Source organism: Cavia porcellus, unplaced genomic scaffold (assembly GCF_034190915.1).
Source record: "Cavia porcellus strain 051 isolate PalLab524CR breed Dunkin Hartley unplaced genomic scaffold, mCavPor4.1 scaffold_2, whole genome shotgun sequence".
Classification (NCBI taxonomy): domain Eukaryota; kingdom Metazoa; phylum Chordata; class Mammalia; order Rodentia; family Caviidae; genus Cavia; species Cavia porcellus.
In genome coordinates, this window is record NW_026947485.1 from 66037555 (window position 1) to 66065353 (window position 27799).

Below are 27799 nucleotides of genomic sequence, written 5' to 3' on the forward strand. Positions count from 1 at the left end.
GCTAGAAAGAGATTGCGTAGATATGACAGAGGGCAGAACTAAAACTGCAACTTATCATTTTAATCCAGAGAAATAAAGTTATCTTTTCCAGTAGGAAGCAAGATTGTATTCATCAGAGTTACATCCAGAGGTTTACATTTAGACAAGAAAGTGGAAGCAGAGAAAAACCTGGTTAGCAAAGTTTTGTGGAATGCTAAAGTGAATGCATCGATGAACAGAATAGAAATAGAATTTCTACAGCACATGGGCAATTGGCATGTTGTTGGGCTAAATCTGAAAAATGTCTTTTCATTGTGGGAGTCACTTTCAAGGAGTGATGGGGAAAAAAACCCATGTGCTTTTACAGGACAGTGAGAAATCAGGAATAATTTATGAAATCAATTTGAAGCAATTGCCCTTTGGTTGACTACCAGCATCATGCTGGGCACTGAAGACATAAAATTGAAGGACAGTTCCTCCTGCGAAACCAGTTAGTGTTCACTGAGAGAGACAGACACATAAACAAATCACTATAATAAATTCTATACAAGGGACCCTTAAAATGGGCTGTGGTAACACACAAAAAGGAAAATTCATTATACCTGGGGGCATTAAGGGCCTTCCAAAAGGATCTTTTTTTGGTGACATATGAGTTTGGCCTTGAAGACGGGAGCTCACATTTCCTCAGTGGTAAGAGAGCAGGAGATGGAGGAGTATAGACAAAGATTTTCAAGGCAGAAAGAATATTGAGTCCAATGACCCTATATTTTAAGGACTGAGTGGAAATGGAGCTAGAAAAATCAGCTAGGGGCCAGCAAATTTAGATTTAAATCTTTGGAAAATGGGAAGCTGTCGGATGCTTGTCATAGGAAGAGTGATTGTTCAGGTTGGAGAAGAAGCGAAGTTTTATATGTACTTAGCACCTTCAAATAGCTGCTGTGCTGTGAACAGAAACATGGGGCAATGTTTCTGTTAGGACAGTTCCAAAGGAGAGGCGTGGATCATCAGGACTGACAGGTCATCTGGAATCATTAGAATGAAAAAATTGCATCAAGATATAGGATTCCCCTGAATGTTGGAAGGATCATGCAGAGAACAAATAATTACACTGTGATCATTGGTAAAGTGTCCTAATTTATTTTTAATTTTGTGAGCATTATGAATTTAGCAAATTGCTGTTTTACTTTAATACCATTTTACTTTGGTTCAGGGACAAAATGTTAGCACACCACTAGTCCGTGCACCCCACTACATAATTATAAGCTATCTTGGCTGTATTTCCTACTCACCCAGCACCTACATTTTTCTGTATTTGTGTTATGCTATACTATACATTTTTGTAAGTCACATGAATCTGTTCTACTAATGAAGTAAGCTTTGAATCTAATTCTAGTCACCTTCCTTTTTCATTTTATTCAGAGGAATAAAAACCATCTTGAACTTCCCTCCTTTTTTATCATTGAATCAATTTCAAAGTACTGAAAAGAAGTGAAATTCAAGTCAAAACCACTGTGAGATACCATTTCAGCCTCATTCAAATATGCATGAAAAGGATAGACAATAACAAGCGGTAGCACAAACGGGGAGGAATTGGAGCCATCATACACTGTTGGTGGGAATGTAGGACGACTGAAGCCACTTTATAGCATAGTTTAACGGTCGTTAGAGTTTAGATTTAAAACGTCACCAAAGGTCTCATGTTTGAAGGGGGAATCTGGATGAAGGCGTATCCTCTAAGGATATATTCTTGTTCCTGCCTTCCTTTGCTTTCTGCTTCCTGGACACCATGATGGGGAGCAGGTTTTTTTCTGCTGTACCCCGCCACCCTGCCATTTCTGTTTTGGAGTCATCTAGTCGTGAACGGAACTCACAGAAACTATGAACCAAAATGAGCTTCCCCTCCTTTAAACCGTGGGTGTTGAGTATTTCGTCCATTGATAGGAAAGTTGACACAGTGATTTCTCAAAATGTTAAATACAGAGTCACCATATGAGCCAGCACTAACCCTAAGAATGTATGCAAGAGAAGTGAGAACATACATCCACACAAAACTCAAATGCAGATTTTTCAGCAACATTTTTAATAATAGCCCAAAGAGGTGCAGTTATCTGCTAACTAATAAGCAGATAAGTAAAATGTGACATATCTACATAATGAAATATCATTTAGTCATAAAAAGGAATAACACCGATATGTACATTAAAACACCGAAGAACCTAGATAATATTACTCTGAGTGAAATAAGTGAGACACAAAAACCATGGGTGGAATCCTTTTCGAGTGATGCTTCCAGAACAATCAGACTTACGTTGATGGAAAATAGACTCATAGTTGCCAGGAACCGGAGGAGGAAAAAAGAAGTGATAGCTCATGAGTCAGGAATTCTTTTCAGTGTGATAAAACATTCTGGACTTGTATCATTATGAAGGTTGAACAACTTTGTGAAACAATAAACACCACTGGATTTTAATATTCACAAAGGGCAAATTTTGTTGGATAAGAATTACAAATCAATGCAAAATAGATGTATCTCATCTAAAGAATTAGTTGGAGCAGGCTGAATAGTTAGAGCACAGTTCCATTTTATTTTCCACAAAGGAGCTTACTTTATTATCACTGTAACCATCTCTGCTTAACTCAGATGCTTTTTTTTTTCCAAAAATCTCTTTAAATCTCATTAATCTCATGTCCTTACCGTGGCTTTGGAATTTATATAATTATTTTATTTGAAGGAAATGGCTGCTAAATGACCACCTAGTAGCCAACTTTTCTTTTTTCTTATTAATAATTGACTGTCTTATGAATTAACTATTAAGGCCAGGTATAGGTAATTAATTAGAATGAATAAACACTTACCTTTGAAATTCCACAATCTTCACATAGATTAATGTTCATATAAAATATTTATGAAAATAATATGTAAAATTTGATAATAAAAATGATGAGGGGCTGTTTTCCAAATTCCTTAGGTAGATGCTAACACTCCCTCTATATGAAGAGCTCTTTCTTCCTAGAATATCCCACAATACAGAGGGAAGGCTACTTAAGACTTCCCTTGCACAGAAAGTTGTATAGAATACAATTACTTCATTCTAAAATGGTTTGTGATTCTATTCTGTGAAGAATCAATGTTCTTAACATGATTTTTAATATCTTAGTCTTAGGGCTTTTTTTAATCTTGTAAAATCAGTTGGGATGCATTTGAGTCCTGTCTTACTCACATTTCCCAGTTACCTGGATTAATTGATGTGAACAGCAACAATAGTGCTTTGAAGCTCTCAAGTACAACAGTGGAAACGATCACATTTCTTAGTTAATGAATGAATTGCTCTTTATAAGGATTTGTTTATGGAAATAAATAAAGTAGTACCTTGATTAATGAATTCCCTGGGAAGGGAGGGCCTTGTAAGAAGTCAGATGTATTGAAAAGCTAAACAAACAAAAAGCTCTGAAAGCCTGGGAAGCTGAGCTGCCTCAGAGGGCTCCACGTACAGTTTCTGCCATTGGTGACTCCACTGCAAGCAAAGAGCCAGCCCCAAGGGGAACTGCAAGCTTTTGAAGTGCTTTCTCCACCCACCTGGCAAGGCACACCTGCTTCTCCTGGCACTGTCAGAAGCCCTGTCTAAGCAACACTTTGTATTCTTCACTTCCCCTGCTTGCGAATCTGTTAACTGATCCTGCATAGAGTCAAACTCCCCATCTTTTAAAAATATTTAAGTTAAAATAATTTTAGATGATTTAAACCACTTAGTGGCTGTAGAGAAGGTTAGTCCAGGCTTACACCTGACTGTTGCTGAACCATTTTCTCTGGGGAAGAAAATGATGCCGACAGGGCAGAGTATCCTCATGGCCTCCAGCTTCTCAGTCCAGAGTCTCTAAAGAAGGGAGCTGCAGACCAGAGGCATTGCTAGCATTTGTCTTGAACTTGCATTTTATCCCAGTGTTTCAGAGCAACTCAAGAATGTGAACCCTTCCCCCAACCAAAAACATCAGAATCTCTGAATATGAGAACAAAAATTCTCATATTTATCAAGCTCCCGGGATAATTCTTACAGACATTCCATTTTAAGAATTCCTAGTAATCCATGGCACTTCTGGTAATTATATTTTGAGGCTCATGTGGTTTTATTTTAGTTAGCACTGAATGAGGATTCATTATAAACTGTCTTATCTGAGATCTTCAAACATACCCTATATCTCCTACATTAATTCAACTTGGTCTTAATGAAGCCATATATTACTAAACATATTTACTTATAGAGCAATTTACTGTATTTAAGTGACCATTGTTCTGTTCCTAAATTATCCCTTCTTAAGGAAAAATCCACAAAGAAGATAAATGTTGCAAAATTTTAAAGGAAGATAACGGATAGCAATGTTAGAATATAAATTTGTATATATTTTCACTGATTTCTAGAAATTCTGCTACATTCTTATATATTGTAATTCTTCCAAATTTACATTCTTGAAAATAATACATATTTTGGAATAACCATGAACATTTAAATACGTGTTAGATTCTTGCTAAAAAGGTAATTTTTTGGACAGATTTATATATACATGGGAGGAGAAAGAATACTTTTATGCATAGTAAACTCTAGATAGAAAAAAACAACTTTCAGTTTGTTTTTAATACAGATTAAAAATTACATTTTAATGAACATTTGAAAGGTGCATTTGTAATGGTACAAAAATTTCTTCTCTAAAAATGTCAATTTAACATTTTAAACCAGGGCAGGTATATTCATTATCTAAATTTGTATAAAATCTGATCCAGAAAATCCAAATTGCTTTTCTTCTTTTGACAAAATGGTTAAAGTTCATAAGAGAAATTTTTATCCTTTATGAACATGATGCTAAATTCATAAAATCTATAATCACAACTAGAAATATCAGAGATGAGAAGAACTGTGTTGACTAACTCACACTTCACCCCTCGGCAGTGTAACCACCTGACAAAGGTGATTCTGATGACCACCAACTGCAGTAAAACAGTGAGCCTGGAGGGGAAAAGAGCACTGATTAGCTGAGCACCATCTTTTTCTGATCTATTTCCGGGCCATATACAACATGAATGTATTGGAACAACATACAGGGCAACGAAACAGTACAGCAAGCAAAAGGACATGTGTAAAGAAGAGTAAGAAAGAAGTCATCTGGACTCTAACAAAATCTGGTGGAGCTGGAGCATTGGGGAGGATCTGCAGACCTCCCCACTGGAAAATGGAGTGGGCGTCAAGGAGAAACCAATGAAAAACAATTGACCATTGACAAAACATCCTGGGAAAATAAAATGGGGAACAAAAGAAATTCTGGAAAGTAGAAGTAAGAAAAAAGTGGTATGAATTCTTTAAAACAAAAAAAACTCTCTACCTCTTTTTAGCAACTACACACAGAAGTGGAGAACAGAATAATAATCCCCCAACATATCTGCACTCTAATGTTTGGAGGCTGTGGCATGTTATGTCTCATGGCAAGAGGGACGTTGCAGATGTGATCAGGGTTAAGAAATTTGGGATAGGGAGATGGCCTAATAGTGATATAATCACATGAGTCTTGAAAAGCTGGGAGACGTCCTAGCAGAGGAGAATTAGAAAGTGAGAGAAAGGATTTGGCTCAATGCTTCAGGCTTTGACATTGGGGAAAGGGTAGAAAATCTGCTCTTCCCTACAGCCTGCAGTACAGTACAATGCACACCGTGATTTTAGCTCAGTGAGGCCAAAGTCAGACCTCTGATATACAGAACCATAAAGTGACAAACTTATGTTCTTTCAAATTTGTAACAATTTGCCACCAAAGCAATAGAAAATGAATACATAAAACCACTAGGGTGACCAAGGCACCAAAATGGCTTACTGCTCTTTCTCAATGAGAAAACAATGAAACCAGTCGACTTTGATGTAGCCCTCAGAATTGCTCGACTTTGTGCACCAAATATATTCAGGACATTTAGGTTGTGTCAAAGCAATATTCTCATGCTGCTATAGAATAAATTCTATTTGTCAGTGTAGTCAATAAAGATGGACCAAGGACTCCTACAATTGTCTAATTAGTTATAAATCCCATGGAGAAGCATGGTTCTAAAAGAAAATGATAATTCTCTTCCTGGTCATGACTTAGAATGGCCTCAAAGTACTGTTATACAATTTATACACAACCTACCATCTAAGTCATAATTGCTAGCAGCCATAAAGAAACGGAATTGAAATAGCATATTCCAAAGCATGCGTGCATGCATTGAAATGCTCTTCCACTTTAAAAGCAATATTGCTAGCTGGTTAACACAGTGCATTATTTGTGTCATTTACCCTTAAGGTTGGCCATTAACTTCACCTTTATATAACCAAGAGTTATAAAACGTGCTAAGCCTGAAAATATAATGCAAGAAAACTGTGGCACCGTTTGCCTCAGCTTGGCTTTTCGGTTTCCACCAGTGGATTATAGAAGGAGGAGGAGACAGGAGTGAGAGTGTGAGGAAAGAGAAAAGAAATGATAGAAAAGGGGAGTAGAAGAGTGTGGAAAAGAGGAAGAGAGAAAAGAAATATGCATGATAGAGAGGGATGTGTAGGTAACTCTCTAGCACCAAATATACCATTGCATACTTTATTCTTTAATTCTCCCAACAGCAATCAAAATTAGTTTTTAAAATGTTATTATTACCACTTTAGATAAGTGGATCTGGTAAAAGCTGGTTGGGATTTAAGTCAGGTCTTGCAAGTCCAGCATTCTTTCCAAGATGATATTCAACTTTTCTGTAAAGTTCCTTATTATCTAAAGATTAATGTCTTTTTTAAAGGAGGAGAGAGCCAGGGATTTAGCTCAGCGTCACAAGCGCCTGCCTGGCAAGTGCGAGGTCAAGAGAAAGAAAGAAGGAAGAAAGAAAGAAAGAAAGAAAGAAAGAAAGAAAGAAAGAAAGAAAGAAAGAAAGAAAGAAAGAAAGAAAGAAAAAGAAAGAAAGAGAAAATGGAGGGGAAAGGTCTGGGCTCCAATCTGGAGTGATGACCCCACTGGAGAGACGTTTCCTCTGCACCCTTCTCACCCTCACCAGGACCAGCCCCAGGAAAGAGGACCTGACTGTTGTCACCCTTTCACTGTTTCCTGTTTTCTCTTTTCAATGCCAAATGGCCCCACCCTGCCTACTTTCAGGACATAAACCATCCCCAAAGCTGCCTCTAGTATCTACCCCAACGGGTCAATGAAGAAACGAACAAATAGCTCCTGGAATTCCTTTACAAATTCATGAGGGCGCTCACTCCAGAATGGCTGCCTAGGAATTTATCACATAGGGACCTAGAACATAGTGTTAAATGTTCCACCCTACACACCTCCTCTTATCTAAAAAATATTCCTAGAAAAAATTTGTACTCCAGACTGTCTTTCTTACAAGGGAATTCTCTCTCCTAAGTAGGGGTCAGCTCCACTCACATAAAGCCGCAGCGGCACTACAGACTGATTCATTTTCAATTTAAACTGAGACCGGAAAAACCCAAAAACCATAAAGTATCCTGAGTGAGTTCAGGAGAACCTGAAGGTACTGGTAAAGTCCGAGGACAGGTGACCAGGAAAACTGCATAAAGATTCCCCGGCATCTGGCATCCCTGCAGAGGCTGGCGTGTCCTTTCCCAAAGAGGAGGTCACCAAAGCTGAGCAGAAGTCTTCAGACCACTCAACTTCTACTTCAGCACCATGTGAATAATAATAAATTCCCTCATTTGTATAGGGTTTCACTGTTTACAAAAAGGGGTGTTCATACCTATTACTTCAGTAGAATCTCCATTTGATTAATTAGATCCTGCAGGGCAGACTCATCTAAGATCTCTTAACCTAATCAAGATGGGAAACCAGCGTGGTGGTGCATACCTGTGACGCCAGCACTCTGGGGGAATCAAAATTTGAGGGCCAGTTTGCAAAATTTAGTAACTTAGACTCCGTCTCAAAGTAAAACATTAAAAGGGGCTGGAGACACAGCTCCATGTGCAGGTGCTGGGTTGTCTCCAGTACCAGGGTGGGTGGACACAAACCAGGTTTCCAGGATCCAGGTCAGAGTTCGCCTATCACATCTCAACACCAGCTATGAAAGGGAATGTAGAGTATAAATATAACAGCATAAGACTAACAGCTTTAAGAATTTTTAAATTAACTGGTGTTTAGATTCACCCATTGAAATATTTACTGTATGTCTTCCACTAGATTTAAAAAATAAAATCTGCTTTGTCTTATTGACTGTTATGAGGTGAATGTTTTTATCACCCCCCCACACACACACACATTTATATGTTGAATACCTGACCCCCACTGGAAGGGTTTTCCAGCCCTTTGGATGGGGCTTTGGAGGTCATTAGATGTAGATGTGGTCATGAGGGCAGCGCCTTCATAATGGGATTAGTATCCTCATAAGGAAAGGAACACAGAGAGATCTCTCTCTCCACACAGACCCACTGACGAAAGGCTATGGAAACATCCCTCATGAAGTTGCTGTCTACAAGCCAAGAGGAGAATCTTCTGGCACCTTGATCTTGGAAACTATGAAAAATAAATCTGTTACTTAAGGCATTGAGTCCCTGAGATTTTGTGATAGCATACTAAAAGCCACTGACTACTGTTATCAGACTCCTCATCAACTTTAAAGAAATCTTGCATTCATAATAGCTAAATCTCAGAAGAGTACTAAACGTCCATCAGCAGGTGAATGGATAAGAAAATGTGATTTTTTTCACACAATGGAGTACTACTCTGCCATAAAGAAGGATAAAGTTAAGTCATTTGTGGGAAAATGGATGCACATTGAGATCATAATGGTAACATGAAATAAAACAGACACATGATCTTAAATGTAGCATGGTTTATCTTATATGAAAAACCCCAAAATGTAATACTGTAAAGAACAAAATAAAAGAAAGTTAATAGGAAATAGGGAGATAGATCTTTTTCAAATGGGCAGTGGACAAAAAGATGGAGGAGGGGAGAGGAAGAAAAAGAATTGAGATGTGTTATGTATGTGCACCAACTCCCCATGAGGAATGTGATCATTATGTACTGCAAACAAGTAGGTCCCTTAACCTAACATCAACAGACAATAAGGACCATGCTGCAAGTGCAGTGAATTCATATTTTTCTCAACTGTATTTTATAGATGTTAGTACGTTACCATTTTAAGAATGTGTATTTCATAATCTCACTGATTCCTCTGAACCAGGGACCTTTGCTTTGGCACTTTGGATCATATCACTCACTGTGGTCATAGGTTGTTCTATGTAGTATGCAGTGTTTCATAGCATCTCTGAGGTCCACACACTAAACCCCCACAATGCTACCTCTCTAACACCCAAATACAGTGTGTCCAGATATTGCCAAATGTATCTAGGGGCAAAACTGGCCCCCATTGAGAATTAGCCCTGTACCCTAACATGCTCCTGAAGCAGTCATGTTATCTGCGTGTTTTTAATTCATTTACATTAAGTTCAGTTAAGAGATAGCAAGAATAGCACTGATTTCAGCAACAAGACAATGATACCTCATGTGTATTTACAAGAAGAATAGCACTGAGCTGAATAAAAAAGAATGCAGGTCAATTCTGATTGAAGTTTCATGTAGAAATGTGAAGCCCCTTTGCACAGTCTGTAGGTTGCATGCAACAATTCTTAATCATCACAATAGGATTTTAAGACATAGTTTCCTTTCTTTCTCCTTCTTGCATGTATGTTTCATTTTGAGAAAAGTATGAGTGTTAACTCTACCTATCTATGAGGAAAAAATGATAATTAAGCCAGGGTTTTTTTAGCTATGTGGGGAGATCACATTGTTATACAGAAAATCCCAAGGGGACAATTTTGTGACTTTTCTAAACATAGTTATTTAACCTTGCTTCATGTGTAACAATAACCAGATTCAGGGATCAGCTAGACCCCTTTCTTCAGGACCAAAAGGCTAATGACAGAATGACCAAGCTATTTCATGTAGTTAATTTAACTGTATCTTCATGTCTGCTCAGCTTCTGTTGATCACCACTAACAGTGAAGATGGATTACCAAGGTCTATGCTTACTGGCTTTCCATGTGGTCAAGAGCAAAACACCACAGCAACTTTTAATGGAAGAGCAGTGACGAACACATAAACTTTTATTTCACAGAGGCACAATTTTATCCATGGTATAGAGTTTCAAACACCTTAGTTTGACCAGCAGTTTCTTGGGTTTTCCAGTGCAAAACTCTCACATTCTAAGAAATTCCTAGGTCTTGGGTAAACCTAGATGGTTGGTCACTTACCTGAGGAATTATTAGTTTCTTGACAGAAATTTATTAGAGTGAACTTTTAAAATGTTTCCCAGCCACTGGAAAGATTAGGGTAAGAATAGTCCCTGAATCTTTTTATGGAAAAAAAAACCCACATAACAATCAAGCAGCACATGGCACTTGGAATATGCATTTAACTAGCCTGTACGACTTCCCGTTATTTGCTGCTGCAACTGTGAAGACAAGCATTACCAAGGGCAAGAAAATAGTCTGTCTCAGAGCGCTTCATTGAAGCAAGGACACGCTGCCAACTTGAAAGGAAATACAGGACACACTTTGTCTATGGGGGGATCCTGCAGCTATTCCCCTGTAAATTTAATTCAAACAGGTATTGAGATCTAAAACATGGAGATATCCACAAATGAGAAGATACTTGGTTTTTAAAAAGGAAAGAAAAGAAATGCACGCCACAGAGTACTATCTCAAAGCAGCAATAAGGGTTTTTTGATGTTAATCACTGTTGCTATGAGCATGTTTTGAAACTGCGAATGAAGTTCTTTATATAAAATATGCATATTATAAATTTTCAGACTTACAAAATTATTTCCAAGTGCCAACTTTACCTTTACAAAATCCGTGTATGTAAAATGTCCAAGTCCATATACTCTAATACTTGGCTTTTATAACCATTATGTAAATACTTCACTCAACTAGTGTATCAGTTATACCAAAGAAAATCCAGTGGTATTTGAATTTTATTATGCAAAACTATACCTCCTTAGAATATCCCCATTTTAAAAGGATATATTTAAAGAAATGGTATTTTATTTATCTCAAGTAATTTATGAATCTTCTTGACTCCCACAACTGATTAGAAACCACAGAATATTATATGTGTTTTATGGCATGTTATTTATAGGTTACACTTGAGCTTATCCACATTACATGAAAAAGATTTCTGTGAGAAATCCTTTTATTTCACCTATTAGGGTGCCAAAAACGTGAAGCCCCCCAAAGCGAATATTGAACAGTAACTTGATGCTGTAATAGCATATAGACATTTGTCACTATGGATCATGAGAAGAGGAAAGTCACTCTATAAACTTTTAATTGCCTGCTCTAAGTGTCTATTTTGTCACTATAATTGCTATAATTTAACATGTCCATTATTAAGAGGAATGAACAAATTTGAGTAAAACTATTCAACCCCCCAAATTTTAAGAGAATTCTGAGTCATAACTGAAGATCAAATAATTACTGACTTTCAACTTTTAAGGGCTATTACCACCTGTCTGGAGTTCAAAATGTAGATACACATCTTGAAATTAACAAAATAAACTATATTTTGGTGCTCTCCTTGAAACAGCCCATTTTAAAAATAAAGGCCTCAAAATAAAAACATGGAATTTAATGTAGTCTTACAACTACTTTTTAGTTATGTAACTGAAGAATTCTCAAGTATAGTTCCTATCTTATTTTGGCTTCCACAGGTTAATCTTGAAAGATTACTTTGAGATTAGCATATTTTATATAAAGTATTTGATGACAGTATCACTGGCATCCAACTCTATATGTGTAATGACCATATTTTGTTTTTAATCTCTCAGATGTAAGTTACACAGAATATTTTAAGGATAGATGTGTAGAGGGTATTCAATGTCATATTACTGGTTTCACTTAATTGCATACAAATTATGTAAAATGTGGCCTGTAGTTAACAGATGGATTAAAAAGCAAAAGTAGCTGCAGTTGAACACTAGTGCACCCACACTATGTAAAATGCATTGAAAAATGTACCAAGACTGAAAGAAAACTCATGGAAAGTGATCCAAAGCCACCCAAGTCCTGAAACAAATCTGCAATATAGTCCCATTTTTTTCTTAATTTACCATTAACTCTGCACTGTGCTCTCTTTTCCTAATTAAATGCTGGACTTTAGGAATAATGGAAGGCTTCAGCACTCTCAGTGAAGACAAAAGGCCCAGGATTGTAAACTCAGACTGATAAGTGACCACTGCAGGGTTAGCTGCAAACCCCAGTCAGTCCAGATCTTCTGCCTATGTGTAACACTGACAGCTCCGACAGTGAAAGTAGGACTTCGCCTCCACAGTTGAAGTAGAAAAACATTTAAGAGCCTTCACGCTACATATACATTTAACCCAAAAGCTTAATCAAGTACACTATGAAAGGAGAAACTAACTCCTGTTGATAGTAGGTTTAAAAAAATTAGGCAAATCACACAACACTAAGCTAGGTCTGTCATGGAAATTACATGCTAATGGCATAGTGTCCCCAGTAGCTTTATGGTTTTCCAGGCAAGTCTTATGTTGCCATCAGTTTTGAAAGAAACAAAAAAATTAACTGTCTTCTATGTGCCATGTAATTTAAAATAAATTGTTTTCTAAAAACAAAGCCTGCTTGGTAACTTTACAATGTCTTCTGAAACTACTTAAATCCAGCGTGCAAAACCTTTCTTCATATTGATAGTCAAATCATGCTAAGGACGCTCACAATGACTGTTTTAACATTGTTTCATTAATAGTTATTAATAGTTAAATACCCACTAAGAATACATGTTTTAATTGGGCTAAAGAATTGTGTGTGTGTGTGTGTGTGTCTGTACAATACGTCCACTGTTACCTTAACATAAAAAAAGAACAAAATTGTATCTTGCTGCTGAGACTTGAATGCTATATTTTCAAATACATTTTTTCATTTGTTTTAAAATAACTGATGCTGATAATTTGTAAGACATTTACCTTATAACCATGAAAGTAACTCTATTATTACATCGATGATCTTCATTTCAGACACATAATTTTATCAAAAAAATTTTCAAGAGAAAAATGTAATAAATATATTTTTAATCTAAAGGTATTTGAAGTTTTCCATTTGGAATTTTTCCATTTCTAATACTACTATTCCCATACTGTGAAATGTATCACTATATTAGGCATTTCTATTTTTAAAATGTGTGTACACTTAGGTGCATATGTATATTTAGATATATGCATGCACACATTCATAAATTCTGAATAGAACAAGTAGAAAATTCTTCTGAAAAATGTCCCTTGAACAATATAAAAATGGAGTCTTCAGGAGCAAACAACAAAATAGAATAAGCCCAACTGATGTTTTAAAATGCTTACAAACAAACAGTTACCGTTTATTGATCACCTATTTATGATTTGAGAATGTCCATGATTATGGAAGAGATAAGACAATACCTCCTAAAAATCATGACAAAGGTAATGATTTAAAAATAAACTTCCACAGTATAAAAAATCATGCATTTACTCCTTGAAAGAAAAAGCTTTAATATTAAAATTAGTTATCCTTTAATAACCTTCTTTGAATAAAGAAATAATTTGTAGGTTTCTGTTTTCTACTGTTACAAAAACAGATCTTTCTTTTTGGCACTCCACAAATGTCCATCGCAAATAGTGTTATTCTTCAGAAGCCTGGACCGAACATCTTAGGATAGAATCTTTCATTGAATTTCTAAATTTTCATATGGTAGGAACGGCTATGAGCCACTATAAAATGCAAAGACAGTTCAAGTTCTATTATTTTCAGACACAAAAACCATATAATTTTGTACAAAACTTTGATTTATTTGCGAAATTAAAAATAAGGCATTTTATATATATAAACTTCTATTCCTCTATAAATATAGATGATCTTGTGATAGTGAACAGAATAAATGCATACCAAATTCAAAGACCAATGCTATTTTAGGGCATGACAGATATAGATAAATTTAGATCTTAAGTACTGACATTTTGATAAACTCTTAAAGTTTAAAACAATACAATCAAGAGGATTGTTCTTCTCTTTTTCTGAGAACTAAAGTGAATATTTTTAAATGGCTTCCAAGATTTACATTTGACAGGTTTTTGTAAATCCAAAAAAGAAACACACAGGATTTCGGGTAGCAGACTGCACAGTTTCCCGTTAGCATGCAGGCCCACGTTCTGCTTGCTTCTCTTAGGAACTAACCTCCATTGATTATCCTACCTCCTCAGCCTCCTGAAATTCTATCAGGTTATCGTCAGTGGTGGGGACTGTTGTTCCTCCCTCAAGATGTGTTGCTGAATAATAATCATAAGTTGAAAGTGTACAACTTTTACATTTTACAGTTTCTGATACGTCTAATTATCATCTGATTAAAAACAGGACAACAGCACTTCTTTTTGAGGATGCCCATCACACTGAAATCTCCTTCAAGTTTTCCTGTCTTTTTTATGTTCTGCTGTCCTGCTAAGGAAAGCAAAGATTAATTCCTTCACACACAAAGCTTTCCAGGTGACCTTTAGTTTCCAGTTTCCAGAAGGGTGAAATCTCAACTTGAGCTGTCTCACTCTTCAAGGCAGGTTGCCAGGCATCAGTATGCAATTAGAATTAACATTTTATAACCCCTCTTCAGTCTCTCCCATCCCACACAACGCTTCAGGCCGCTTCCCCATTCAGTAACCATATCTTTCCATGACGCTGGCCAAACCCATACCAGGTTTTAGACACTAGAGAATGAAATGAGCTCATCCATCAAAAATTAGACTTAAAAAAGTTTGGCATGGGTTGGCCCACTCAGCCTCTAGCCAATTTAGGTGGAAATAGGGAGGGAATGGGCCTTGGAGGAGTCGGGGGCTGGGGTGGGAATGCACACCCGGGCCCCTCTGAAGGCAGGGGAAGGGCTTTAAAATTCAGCTTCGGGAAGTCAAAAGGACAGTCCCCCACCCCTAAACAAGAAAGGCGCTGGAATGGGTGAAGGCCCATCTCAGGATTCAGAATATGGAGTTGTGTACCTTAAGAGCCCCCATCCCAGGAAAAAAGGAGGGGCAGAGCACATGGAGGAGGTGGGAAGTGACCCCAGCAAAGCCGTGCACACCCCTCCCCACACTGTGGGCTGTGGGCCTTGCATCCCCGTAGGGCAGGGCGCACAAGGAAGCGCAAGAGCACTATGTGGTGCCGCGGTTTTATCTTCTCTGTAGTCCTCCGAAAAGGGCAGGAGAGAAAAGTCTCAAATGATTAAATCACCCTAAATAATTAAAATCTTAAAAACAAAGAAAACGCGTGATCGGTAGTCTTTAAATACAAATATACTTACAAAAATCTTACACAGGCTATTTACAATCATAAAAGCGTACAGTCCTGATACCAGAATGTGGGCAAGAGCAGCGGTCCGGTCCACACCCCTCCTGCAGTGGAACCCTCCGGTCCTTTGCCCCGGGAAGGGCGGAAGCTCAGGGCTGCGCGGGTAGAAGGGGCCTGCGAAAGTGAGGGTCTAGAGAGGAAGCCTAGGGCTGTCAGGCACAGGTGGGCTCCCAGTGGGGCCGGCTTCTGGGAGGAGGGGGGTCGGGACCTGGAGTGGACCCAGGCGGGGCCTCAGACGGTGGTCTCTCCCTGCTTGCTGTTGGTGAGTCTCGTGTAGAACTTCCTCCAGGAGTTGAGGGTCTTGCCGGACCAGATCCAGAAGCCCGACGTGATGCCCACAATCAGCGTCATCAGGTATTTGATCATAAAGACCGTGAAGTCGGGGCTCATGGGTGGGTGCGGTGGGGCGCCCCCACCTCCCTGGAGGTGAGGGCAAGGGATAGCATAACTCTTGCAGCTCTGGGCCACCCAGCTGCGCTCCCACTGGTCCCGGAAGGCCTGCTCATAGAAGTAACAGGCAATGACAATGGTGGCCGGCACCGTGTAGAGCACGCTGAACACACCAATACGCACCATGAGCTTCTCCAGCTTCTCGGTCTTCGTGCCGTCGTGTTTCATGATAGTGCGGATACGGAAGAGGGACACGAAGCCGGCCAGCAGGAAGGACGTGCCGATGAACAGGTACACGAAGAGGGGAGCCAGTACGAAGCCCCGCAGCGCGTCCACGTTATTGAGCCCCACAAAGCACACTCCGCTCAGCACGTCGCCGTCCACCTGGCCCAGTGCAAGGATGGTGATGGTCTTGATGGCAGGCACGGCCCAGGCGGCCAAGTGAAAATACTGCGAATTGGCCTCGATGGCCTCATGGCCCCATTTCATGCCGGCCGCCAGGAACCAGGTGAGGGACAGGATCACCCACCAGATGGAGCTGGCCATGCTGAAGAAGTAAAGCATCATGAAGAGGATGGTGCAGCCCTCCTTCTTGGTGCCCTGTGCCACGGTGCGCGCCCCGTCCTCGGAGAACTTGTCGTTACACACCACCCGGTCCTCCAGCAGAAAGCCAGCGATGTAGGCCACGGCCACCGCCGTATAGCAGCCGGACAAAAAGATGATGGGCCGCTCCGGGTAACTGAAGCGCCGCATGTCCACCAGGTAGGTGAGCACCGTGAAGAGCGTGGACGCGCAGCACAGCACCGACCAGATGCCGATCCAGGTGCGCGAGAAACGCAGCTCCTCCGGCCCGAAGTACATGAGCCCGTACACCTTGGTGGGCTCGCAGGGCGCGCCGCAGTCCTTCTCCCCCAGGAAGTGGTAGTTGAGGTAGGAAGGTACCTTAAGGGCGCGCGGGCACGAGAATTTGCCGCGGTCAGCCGGGCCGGCGCCCCCCGCGAAGCCGCCGCGGTGTCCCCCGCCGTGCTGGGGGTTGCTAGTCCAGAACTCCGGCAGCAGCGAGGGGGTCGGGGTGCCTTTGTCGGACGTGTTCTGGCCCACGCACAGCTCCCCGGCGCCGTGCACGGGGAACTTCTCGCACTTGAGCGTGTCGGGCCACTGGAAGCCGAACTTGTTCATGAGCGCCTCGCAGCCCTGGCGCGCACGCTCGCACAGGGAGCGGCAGGGCGGCAGCGCCTGCTCCAGCACTGTGCACACAGGCGCGTACATAGAGCACAGGAAGAATTTGAGCTCGGCGGAGCACTGCACCTTCACCAGCGGGTAGAACTGGTGCACTTCGAGGCCCGCGTCCTCCTGGTTCGTGTGGCCCAGCAGGTTGGGCATGATGGTCTGGTTGTACGCGATGTCCGTGCACAGCGGGATGGAAATGGGCTGGCAGTACCCGTGGTCCGGGATGGAGATGCCCCGCTCACCGTTGTACTGCTGCGCGCCCTGCTGCTGCTGGGGCGGCGGCGGCGGCGGGGGTGGCTGCCCCGGCCCGGGCCCTTGGCCCGCCGCCTGCGCGCGGACCCCCAGCAGTAGCGGGGCCTCCAGCAGCCAGAGCAGGAGCAGCAGCTGGCGCGCCCAGTGCCCGGGATCAGCCGGGGGGCGGCGGTGGCTGCGCGCGTCCCCGCTCCCCTCCTCTGCCGGCCGAGCCGGGGGCGCCCCGGCACAAAGTTCCCAGCTCGCGCCGCCCGTGGCGGCCCGGGACTTCTTAGGCGCCTCCTCCTCAGCCATACTTTCTCGGCGCCGCTCGGCTGCGGCCGGAGACCTCCTCGTCCTCCTCGCCGGTGCCCTCCGTCGAGCCCGAGCCGCGCACGGCCCGCTTCCCCGGCTTCTGCTCGGAGTCCCGCAGCCGCCGCTGCCGCCGCGGAAACTTGCGAGGCATGAAGCGCGCGCGCGGGCGGCGGGGAGAGCCGGGGTGGCTCGGGCGCGCCGGGGTCGCGTCCCGCCTTCCTGGCCCTGGGCGCTCTGGCTCCCGGCTGGCGGCGCGCGTTAGTGGTCGCGGCCGGGTAGGGCGCGCAACTCTCCGCCGCTCAGCGGCCTCGGCTCCCCCCTGCGCCTCCGCCTCCTCCTCCGCCGCCGCCGCCTGACCATTTGTGTCAATCCCTCAACTCGCTCCCTCTCCTCTCCCCCTCGCGCCCTCCGACCGGTTTCCAGGCGCCCCGCAGTCTATCTTTCACCAGGAGGGAGGAGCCTTGAAACCGACGCGGAACTGGAGGCTCAGGGACCGTCGCCCAATCGCGGCCCCGGCTTCCCGGCGCAGAGGGAGCCCGCCCGCCGCCTCCGCGCCCGAGCCCGAGCCGGCAGCGGGCGGGAGGCGAGGAGGCGGGATGAGGAGGAAGTGGCGGCGGCCGTGGGGGTGGCGAGGCACCGCGTGGGCACAAAGAGTGGGTTTGCTGTGTCGCGGGGCGGGCTTGGTTGCGTTTGCTTTTGCGGTTGTAAGGGCGAGACCGAGCAGGAGAATGGTCTCCTGTGCTGCCGGGGATAAAGAGTAGGAGTCGGCCGGCCGCGGGACTGCGCTTTGCTTTACTTTTATGCGTTTTCATGTTTGAAAAGCTGCTCTTAATGCCGTGGCCGGGACGCACGCCCCAACTCGGCCGCGCTCGCCTGCCTGCCTCCAAGTCGGTGCGCGCCCTCCTGCTAGAAACGCCCCCGTCCGGGTCTCCGCGAGCCGTCCCGCGGGCGTGGGCTGCGCCGCCCCCGGAGAAGTGAGCGGCGACGCTGCGGACGGCGCCAAACGCCACGCAAACTTCGGTGGGCGGCGAAGCCGGTGTGCTTTCTGCTACTACCCTTCTTCCTGTGCTTAAACTTTTTTCTCCTCTTCAGTCGAGTCAAAAACAGAAACAAAGGAACGGTCCGTTACATTTTTTGGAAAGAACAACTTGGAAACCCGAGGACGAGAGACGGGGGCGGGGTGGAGGCGCCTGAGACCCCGGAGGCGGCGCGACCGAGCTGCGCCCCCGCGGGCCGGGCCCGGGAGGGCTGCCCAGCCTCTGCTGCCGGGAGGGCGCCCTGGGCCCCGCTGGGACCTGGGGCCTGGGCCTCCCCGGCTCTGCAAGCTGAGCTGTCGCGCAGGCTTCCACTGTAAGCAGAGTGGAAGATGCCGGTTTAAAAACCAAAACAAAACAAAAAAGGAGTCTGAGAGAGGAAAAAAAAACAACAAAAACCCTTCACATTTCCTTCTGAATCCCAAAATACTGCAGTTCATCCCAACAGATGTAGTCTTGTTCTCCTTGTAAGATTATTTTAAATGATGGTTTAGGTGATTCAGCTTTACCAATAAAGTTGCCACTGTATATTAATTCCACAAAGGCCTTCAGGTCTTCCATTAGACAATATCTCAGGATGTGTTTCTGCAGTTGCTCTCCTCATTCACTGATCTACTCCTTTGGTTTAATAGGTCACTTACTAAACATCCTGCCTCGAGTGGTGCCCTAAGTGGTAGGGTAGAAGAGAAAGGAGCATGGTTCAGCCTCTCAGGGGGAAGGGCACAGGAATATAAGCCAGTGGTTATGGTGTCCACCTCCAAACTGGCCAGGCACAGCTGAGGTGGAGTAGGAACAGCTTCTGGGGGAGGGTTAGGTGACTACAGAAGAAAGAAGCTTGGAAGTGCTTGAAGGGGAAGGAAAGGATAATGTGCCTGGGGCCTGATGTTCACGAAGGAGGCTGGAGAAAAGATTTTAGTCTGCACTAAAAAGTGTGAGCCAAGTTATACAGACAATAGGGAGCTATTGAGAGTCCCTTCTCCCAGAAGCAGGGAGGAATTTAGGTGAGCTGTGATTGAGAAACTAACTCCACAGATAAAGGTCACAAAAGACCAGGATTACTCATGCAGGATACTGTAAATTTCATCCCTATGTATATTAGTGTCTAAAGAAACTGCATGCATAGCTTTACGTGTTTTTCAATTTAAGTTTCTTGGTACAATTTAGGTATAGACAATGATCACATACATGACACCGCTTGATTTGTCTTTTCCCCCTTCCCCTTCCTCCCCTCCGTTCAGCCCGTATTCCCTTATTTACAAAGCTTTGTGTCCATTTTATCCTTTTCTCATATTTTCTTTTCCCTTCCTTTCCGTTTCCACCTCCCTAGTTAACCCTTTCCTTTTGAACAATTTCCTCTTATCACCATATCTGTTGTACAATTTGGTTCTTAGTTACACTTTCAGTTTCTCACACCAGAGAGTAAAATCACCTGTTTGTCTCAGGTATGTATATTAATATTTTTCAAATATTCAGAGAGGCAGTAAATTCATAAAATACACATTTGTTTTAAAATAGCTTTGGTTCCTAGTACTATTTAGAGCAACAAGTACTCAGTGCACAGCACGTGTGACTATGGGGGGAGGAGGGTGAATGTTGGCTCTAACTCATTAAAAGACCTCAGGAGGTCCTTTGAGCACTCACCTTCAGTAACTGTTGGTTTCCCTCCAGCATGGAGGCCTCAGGCTCTCAGGGAGGGCTTCTCAGTACTCAACTACATGGTGCTCTTTACTCTGCAGATAGTGCCCTGGCTTAGTTGGGAACTTTCCTGAGCAGCTCTCTTCTTGTAAAGATTTATCTGGCTCCAGCTTCTCTCTCTCAAGGTCACTCTGGCTGGACTGGTCTACAATCAAGCGAATTTACTCTGAGCCAGTGGTTGTGAACCTATGGCACATGTGTTACTCTGTTTTTAAGACAAAAGATGTTAATGCAGAGTTGTTTTTTCCTAAACTAAAAGCGCACTATTCCGGTTTAATTGCAGTGTTGGCCTTCCTGATAAGTGGGTTTGGGGTTGCAGTTTGATATGGGGTCTCTAAAAGGTTGGCCATCACTGCTTTAGCATATTAATTACTAAGCATTGTTACTTGTGTTACCATCCACCACCTTCCCTGTCATGCCAGATTCTTCCCATTCTCTTCCAGAGGGGTGGGATGCAGGAAACATAGCATAGTACTCATTTCTGTTTCTCAGAATAAGTGGCATACTCCTGCTTTCAAAGTTGTCCTAATGAAATTCTGAAACTTGTTTATCCTTCACCAAATGATAAAGCTTACTGGGTAGGAAGCTTGGTGGTACAGCTTTTCAAAAAAGGAGGAGGAGGTGTCGTTCTTATCAGATTAGATATCATCTAAGAACTAGTTTTTCTCCATTTTGCAGACAGGCCTAACACAGTAGGTCCAAGAATGTTAAATGGTGTACCTTGGGTTAACTGGCCTCATTTGGCTTGAATTTCATCAGATGCTTATTTTAATCCTCTCCATATTCTATGGAGTAACTATAGTTCTTTTTAACTTTTTAAAAATTAGTTTTCTATAGATATTCTCCCTTAATAGATTGCATTTTAACACCTTGTAAAAATATTTAAAGATCGTATTCTGAGAGTTGTTTTCCAAAGTTAAATAATCCGTCAAATTTATCTTTTATTTATTACTCTAATATGCTATTTTACTTTTTAAGCCTATATGATAGGGAAAAAGCTGTGTGTTTGTTTGTTTTTTTAAATTCCAAGTTGTAATCAACAACAAATCATGTTATGAAGATCTTTTGGAAGGTGATGAAGGTAATGGCCAATAAAGTATTGGCAAAGAAAAGCAAGTAGCATTTTTAAACTTTAAGAAATATTATTTTCTTAGAACATGGAAAAGTGAGGCCCACAGACAAGAATTACCTAGTATGAACTTAGCAATAAAAATATTTCAGGTAAGTCAACATTTGATGAACATATCCTGACTCCTCCTCAGTGTTTGTTTATTAAGCAGCAGATTCGAGTCACGTTTTCTGAGATCAAAGATCTCAGTTTGTTAGCCTTTTCTTAAGTCTTTTGGAGCTAGCTCAGACTACATATGCCACTGAATGTGGATAAATACTAAGGATAGAGACCCAGTTCCAATTACATACCCTGCATGTGCACAGACACATGAACAGTTAAATGAATGCTCCAGCTACAATCTGGAACCTCAAGCTTCTAAGTGAGTTATATTTTGTTGTTGGCTTGTGGATGACAGGCCATTCTCTGTTGAATAACAGATTACAAACACAGATCTTTGAGAACCTACGATGTGTACGTACATTGTGTCACTGAAACAGTACTCTGAGATGGTACTAATTTTTACCCCTTTTAGCCAATGAAGAATCTAAACTTCAAAGCAGTTAAATATTTAGTCCAGTTCCCCTAGCCAGTGAGTGCCCTGGTAGGCATTATATCTGACCAAAGTCCACAGACTTCCACTGAGCCACATTATGTGATCCTGTCCTCTCCTAAAAAGTATAAGAGAAAATGTGGCTTCTGCTATACATCATGGTGATTCCTCAGAATTTAATAGTGTTCCATACCAGGATATACATAGTAAGGATATTCACCAATATTCACCGAAGGGTTAGACCGGTATTTCCCAAATTCTTTTCCTTGAAATACAGTATTCTTCCCTAAGAGAATTACATGAAATAAATTTGCTCAAAGAAATTTGGAGAAAACTCATACCCTACACCCCTACTGGGAGTTTCATATTGACCTAATAAGTTTTCTGAGAAGCACCAAGATAAGGAGCTTTTTTCACATCTTTGTCTTAATCAGGTACCCTCACATGTGCAGAGCTGTAGGGCTATGTATTCGTGCACTGGCACATCCAGATACAGATATATCAGTGTTTTGTTTGACATTAACGCTCCGTGGGATATAACTTGAGCAATGCTGCCTTAGACTTAACGTATTTTAAAACTGGATCTCTACCTCTATAGCACTTTGATACCTCAAGAGTAAAAAGAGAAAATCTTCGTGCTTTGAGTTCCTGTGTGCTCCTGAATCCCCCTAGGAATTGACTGAGTAGAAGATGATAGTGGCAGAAAAAGCTCAAACTCTACTCTTCCTTTCTTTCTGGGAAGCATTGTCTTTCTAGAGACACATAGGGTATAAGTTTACCTAAGCTTTCAGCATTGAACTCTCCCTGCTTCTTGAATTTCTAACGCAGGCATTTTGCACAAACTCGTATTTATCTATTGAAACATCTGTATTGTTTTGTGATAATTCTGAAAATGAATATTTTCTTTTAATTTTTTTCATTTTACACAAATATATGCTTGTGACTGATGAGATTGTTCTTGCATTAATTCATGTCCAGTCTTATTCTATAATTCTCATAAAAATCCCACCTATCTATCTAGCTATCTTTCCTTAAATAGCTCATTAAAAGATATTAAGTCCAAAATTAACTTATCAGTTGAAAGCCACAGTTTGTTAGAATTTACATTTTAAACAAGGTAAGATGTAAAGGTTTAAGAGAGATAGGTGTGTAGAGTAGGTCTAAATATGAAGCAGATTATTTGTACACAAATGTCACAATTAAAAAGTATAAGAATTAGAAGAGAAAGTCACTATCAATGAATTTTTATCAACAAGGCAGAATAAGTTACTCTAAATTTTCTTTTAATTCAAAGATTATAAAGCAAGATTTTCTAACTGCATTAGTTGATTTCTCCAAAAGAGCCTATCTCCTGACTGCCTTAATTAGTTCTGTTGTCATTGTGTAATTGAAAATGGTGTATGCTATCTGGGAAAACTGCAAAGTATCAAGCGCTGGTATTGGATTTAGAATGTAGTCCTTCTGCGAGAACCTAGCAAAAAAAATATAGATGAGCCCTTGTAAATTAAAACCTTATGCCTTGTGTGCTTACATGGGGCCTCTCCAAGTGACTAAGATGCCGGGAGCTGAGTTTGCAATCATTTTGGTGCAGAAAAAAACTTAGAAGAACAAGTAAAACTTGTGCTTCTGTGAGGGAGCTTTTTGGGTTTCCCTTGTGACTTGACATTTGTGTATGTGTGTATGTATTGGGGGATGTAAATAATTCTACGGCACTTTTTAAATCACAATCTAATAAAACTGTTTTCTTTTTCTTTGTTTCTTGCTTTAGCCTGAAATCCCCTGGCTGAAGGTAAACAAGAAGTTAATCCAGTTTCTAAAGTGTTGGTACGACTTGTTAAAATAACATTTTTCAAATTAGGTATGATTAAGGGTAAATGTACCTTGTCCTCTGGTGTTTTCATTTCAGATACAGCAATATTTCTTTGGCCAGAGTTAAGCAAAGCACTGGGCTCTTTCTGTGCCTTCCTGGTGATCTAAGGTTGAAGATCCTTATTGTCAGAGAGAGAGAAGGGAAGGGAGGGGAGAGGGGACAGTTCGCCCTTTCACCGTGGGGCCTGATTTAGTCTTAAAGACTGTGGTACAGGTAGCAGGTTGACCACCCTCACTCAGGATACAGAAACAGGGCCCTAAGAAACTGTCTGTCCACAAGAGATGTAGAAGAACAAGGGTTCACGTTGTCATTACCACTGTTGCATGTCACAGAAAACAAATACAGTCATGGTTTGCAACCTAATTAAAGAAAGCTCATTAGGAAATATAAAATTTTTCTAAGATCCTACTTCTAAAACAGTCTAAAGGCCTTTTAGTATAAAGACTATCAAGTTTCATAAGGGCAATGTCAGAAAACCATTTCTTATACTTAACCATCAAAAAAAATAAATAAATAAAAGAAAGAGAAAGAAAGAAAACAGACTATGATGGTGAGTCAGTCTCAGTTCACAAAAGTGTGACTGTGGAGAAGTGAACAGGAGCCCTCCTTAGTTGATCTTAGTTGAGTAAGGATGGCTCTTCAGGGATATACTCTCCCTTCTCACGTTTAATGCTGCATCCCGAGTTGGGCCTGGACATTGGGGTGTTTGCCAATGCTGGATAAAAAGCATTCAGTTCATGTTATGCTGGAGAGTCTGTCTACCTTTTTGAACCTCAGTTTCCTCAGTTATTACATTACAGTGATAATCTAATGAATATTTTACTGACTTTAATATACTGTAATTTTGATCACAAGAAAGAGCTACATGTTGTTTACATTTAAGTCAGAATATTCATCAATAGGCAAGTGCAAACCATCTCGATGCATTGATTTTCAGGATCTCTCCACTGCTAATCTGATGGGATGTAATGCAGTTGGGACCATTTAAACCCAGGACTTTAATTTTCAGCTTTCACTTGCTCTCCATTCTTTCGAACACTCTGTGTACAGAAGGAAGTATGCTTCTCCTTGGAGCCTGTCAGTCTGTGAAGGTCATGTAGTGCTCTGCTTGCTGCAGGTCCGCATATTAACACACAACTTTTATCTTAGAAAATAAACTTCGAAATCAATAGAAACTACATGTGTATTTGAACAAATATACATACAAATCAAACTTAGCTCTGATGATTATGATATGGTTAAAATTCCCCTTTCATACTATTGTAACTTGATACCCATCATTTTCTAAATGTTCATATACTTTTTGCTATATAACTCATTGGTATATTGGCATAAGGTTCTGTTATTCTCATATGTCTTAGAATCAGGAATATAGACAGGGACAATATGAATCACTTGTTTGTATTCCACAAAGTTTGGGAACCAGCATGTAGGATGTGACTTGAGCAACTGAGGGCTAAAATAACTGGGGCTAGATGATTCACTTTCAAAATGCCCAGCCCCTTGACAAGCGTAGTTGGACTCCATGGAATCATCAATCAGAAGCGTGCAGAGGTTCCCTCCAGTATAGGAGCCTTGGGGTGGTCACCGATCTGACCAATGACACTTCAGGGGTCTAGCACATAAAGCTGGAGCTACATGTTCTGCCATCATTTAGGTTTGAAAGTTACATGGCACCATTCCCAAACATTCTAATGGTTAAAAATGTCATAGCCACACCAGTCAAAAATGGGAAGAAATTTTTTAAAAAGTGCTATGCTAAAAATCTGAATGTACAATATATAATAATTTTATATTATGGAATTAAAGATAGTGATTATATAACATTTACTGCTTACTGTGTACCAGCTAATTCTTACATTAATTGTTGAGGGGTCTCCTGCTGCTCTCTCCACTTCTGTGCAGATAGTGAGGCTTAGGGAGGTTAAGGACCTGGTCACTCCCTGATGAACACAGCAGGAGCTATCAACCAAGGATGTCTGACTATAGCATAAAAGAACTTAATTAACCACTAGGCTATGTAATCCCTCCCCAGCCAACCAGAGTAAAGCCTTTTAAAAACTGTTAAAAACATTTAAAGATACAGTTTCTCACAAATATTAAGAAATGTTTTAAATGAAACAGATTTGGTAGGCAAGGATCCACAACAATTGAACAAAACATCTCCCTCTGCACAGATACCTGTACCTTGGCAGAGTATTTTCCTGACCCAGTTGGGCAGATTTGAACTGGCCGAGCTAAAATCTCTCCCAAGAGAGATGAGATGAGTCACATGAGTTCAGAGACTTACCTGTGAGTGCTGGAAAATCAGGCTTTGTCCCTGTTTCTTAGTTGGATGTGATTCTACAGTCCAGGAATGATCTTGCACCCAGAATTAGACTCTTATTAAGATGTACTCTAATGCAAAATTGTTTCATCTTTCAAGGCAAGTAGAAAGTAGCTAACTAAAGCTCAGAAATGCAAAGCATCCTTTTCTTAAAGCCATCTTTAACACATCAGATCCAGTTATGTTGCAGGTTCCTATCCTACCCAAAATATGAAATTACAAAGACACACACCTCTGCGATGAATTAAAACCTGCGTCCTGTAAGAGGGCTGATTCTCACTAAAACTCAGCATGCAGGTAGAAGAGGATAACACTTGGGAAGCCAGCTGTGGGTGTGTGAGGGCTGAGAAGTACAGGAGAACCTGCAGGTCTGAGTCTTTAGAGTCAATTTGCATATTGAAATTTCAACTCTGCCCGCCCTGCTCCAAGTTTGGTTCATATATGGAGATGGTAGAGTCAGGAAAAAGGATTTTTCCTGTGCTTTCATTCCCATCCATCCTCTGTAGCTCTCTGCTGCAAATGACTATCGTGGCTGCTTTGCTGTCACACAGGGGCCCCAGGCTCTGCTAGAGCTGCTTCGCTGCACACCAGCCACTTTGCCAGTCAGTCCAGCCCTTAAGGTGTCCACTATTTTCCACCCCATGCTTCTTCGATGCCCAGATTTAGAGAGATTTTTTCCTGACTATGGTAAGCAATCTGTTGCAACCAGTTTTGGCATCCAAAAATACTCAGGTCTTTGCACTTAACTCTTTCTGCTATCACATAATGTTTCCCAAAGTTTGAAGTAAGTCACTCCTGGAGCAATTTGATCAAAAATTTCAACTAGAAATATTTCTCAACAACATGAGACCCAAATGCACAATCATCCCTTAACCTTCCCAGCAATCCAAAATGAAGTCTAATTCTTTCCCAGGTGCTTCCCAAAGAGCCATATCAGACTTGTCTGTCCATCTATTCATGCATTCAGTGAATATTTGTGTACCAGGAAATCTGCTTGATGCTCTCAAGATACAATAACAAACAAAGTAGATGCCTTTCCTGATTTCACACAGCTTTCATTATGGTGTCAGAAAAAAGACACAGAAGAAATATTTATAGCGTTCATTTATGCACACATGCATGACATCATTCTAGCTGGTATACATTGTGTTGCCTTTGGTTGGAAGTTATAGATAATGCTTGATAGCTTCGCTGAAGAAAGGAATGCACGGGAAAGACATAGACATGTCTGACAGGATCTAAGGAAGAAATTTTTAAAAGGTTAGTTGCAGAGCTGGGGATTTAGCTCAGCAGCATAAGCGCCTGCCTGGCAAACACAAAGTCACAAGTTGGATCCTCAGTACCAAAAGAAAAAGTAACTAAAAGAAGGTTAGTTGCACCTCTTTGGCTGGAGTCCATGAATCTTCCTGCCGAAGTGCTTCATTAATGTGACTTAGTTTTATAATTCCAAGATTTTCAGTTAGTAAGAATGTGCCACTGGTCCAGCTTGAGTGTGGTATTTGCTCTAGAGCTAACTTCTCTGAGCCAAGATACTGGTCTTATGGGACAATCATGGATGCTGTGTGTCACCCCTGAGTTAAATCCCCAGAAAAGAAGTCAAGCAGCCTTTGCAGAATTGTTTACACAGCAGCAGGAGTTATCCCGAGCGCGTCTAATGTAACTTTGGGAACGGTATGGAATCA

The 27799-nt window shown here is 41.5% G+C and overlaps 1 protein-coding gene across 1 annotated transcript; it reads right to left on the reverse strand.

Moving 5' to 3' along the window:
- Window positions 1–13503: 13503 nt before the first annotated feature.
- Fzd1 (frizzled class receptor 1) lies at window positions 13504–17673 on the reverse strand. The gene has a single exon (XM_005008375.4). The coding sequence runs from the start codon at window positions 17529–17531 to the stop codon at window positions 15597–15599; it is 1935 nt and encodes a 644-aa protein (XP_005008432.2). The 5' UTR covers window positions 17532–17673; the 3' UTR covers window positions 13504–15596.
- Window positions 17674–27799: the final 10126 nt, after the last annotated feature.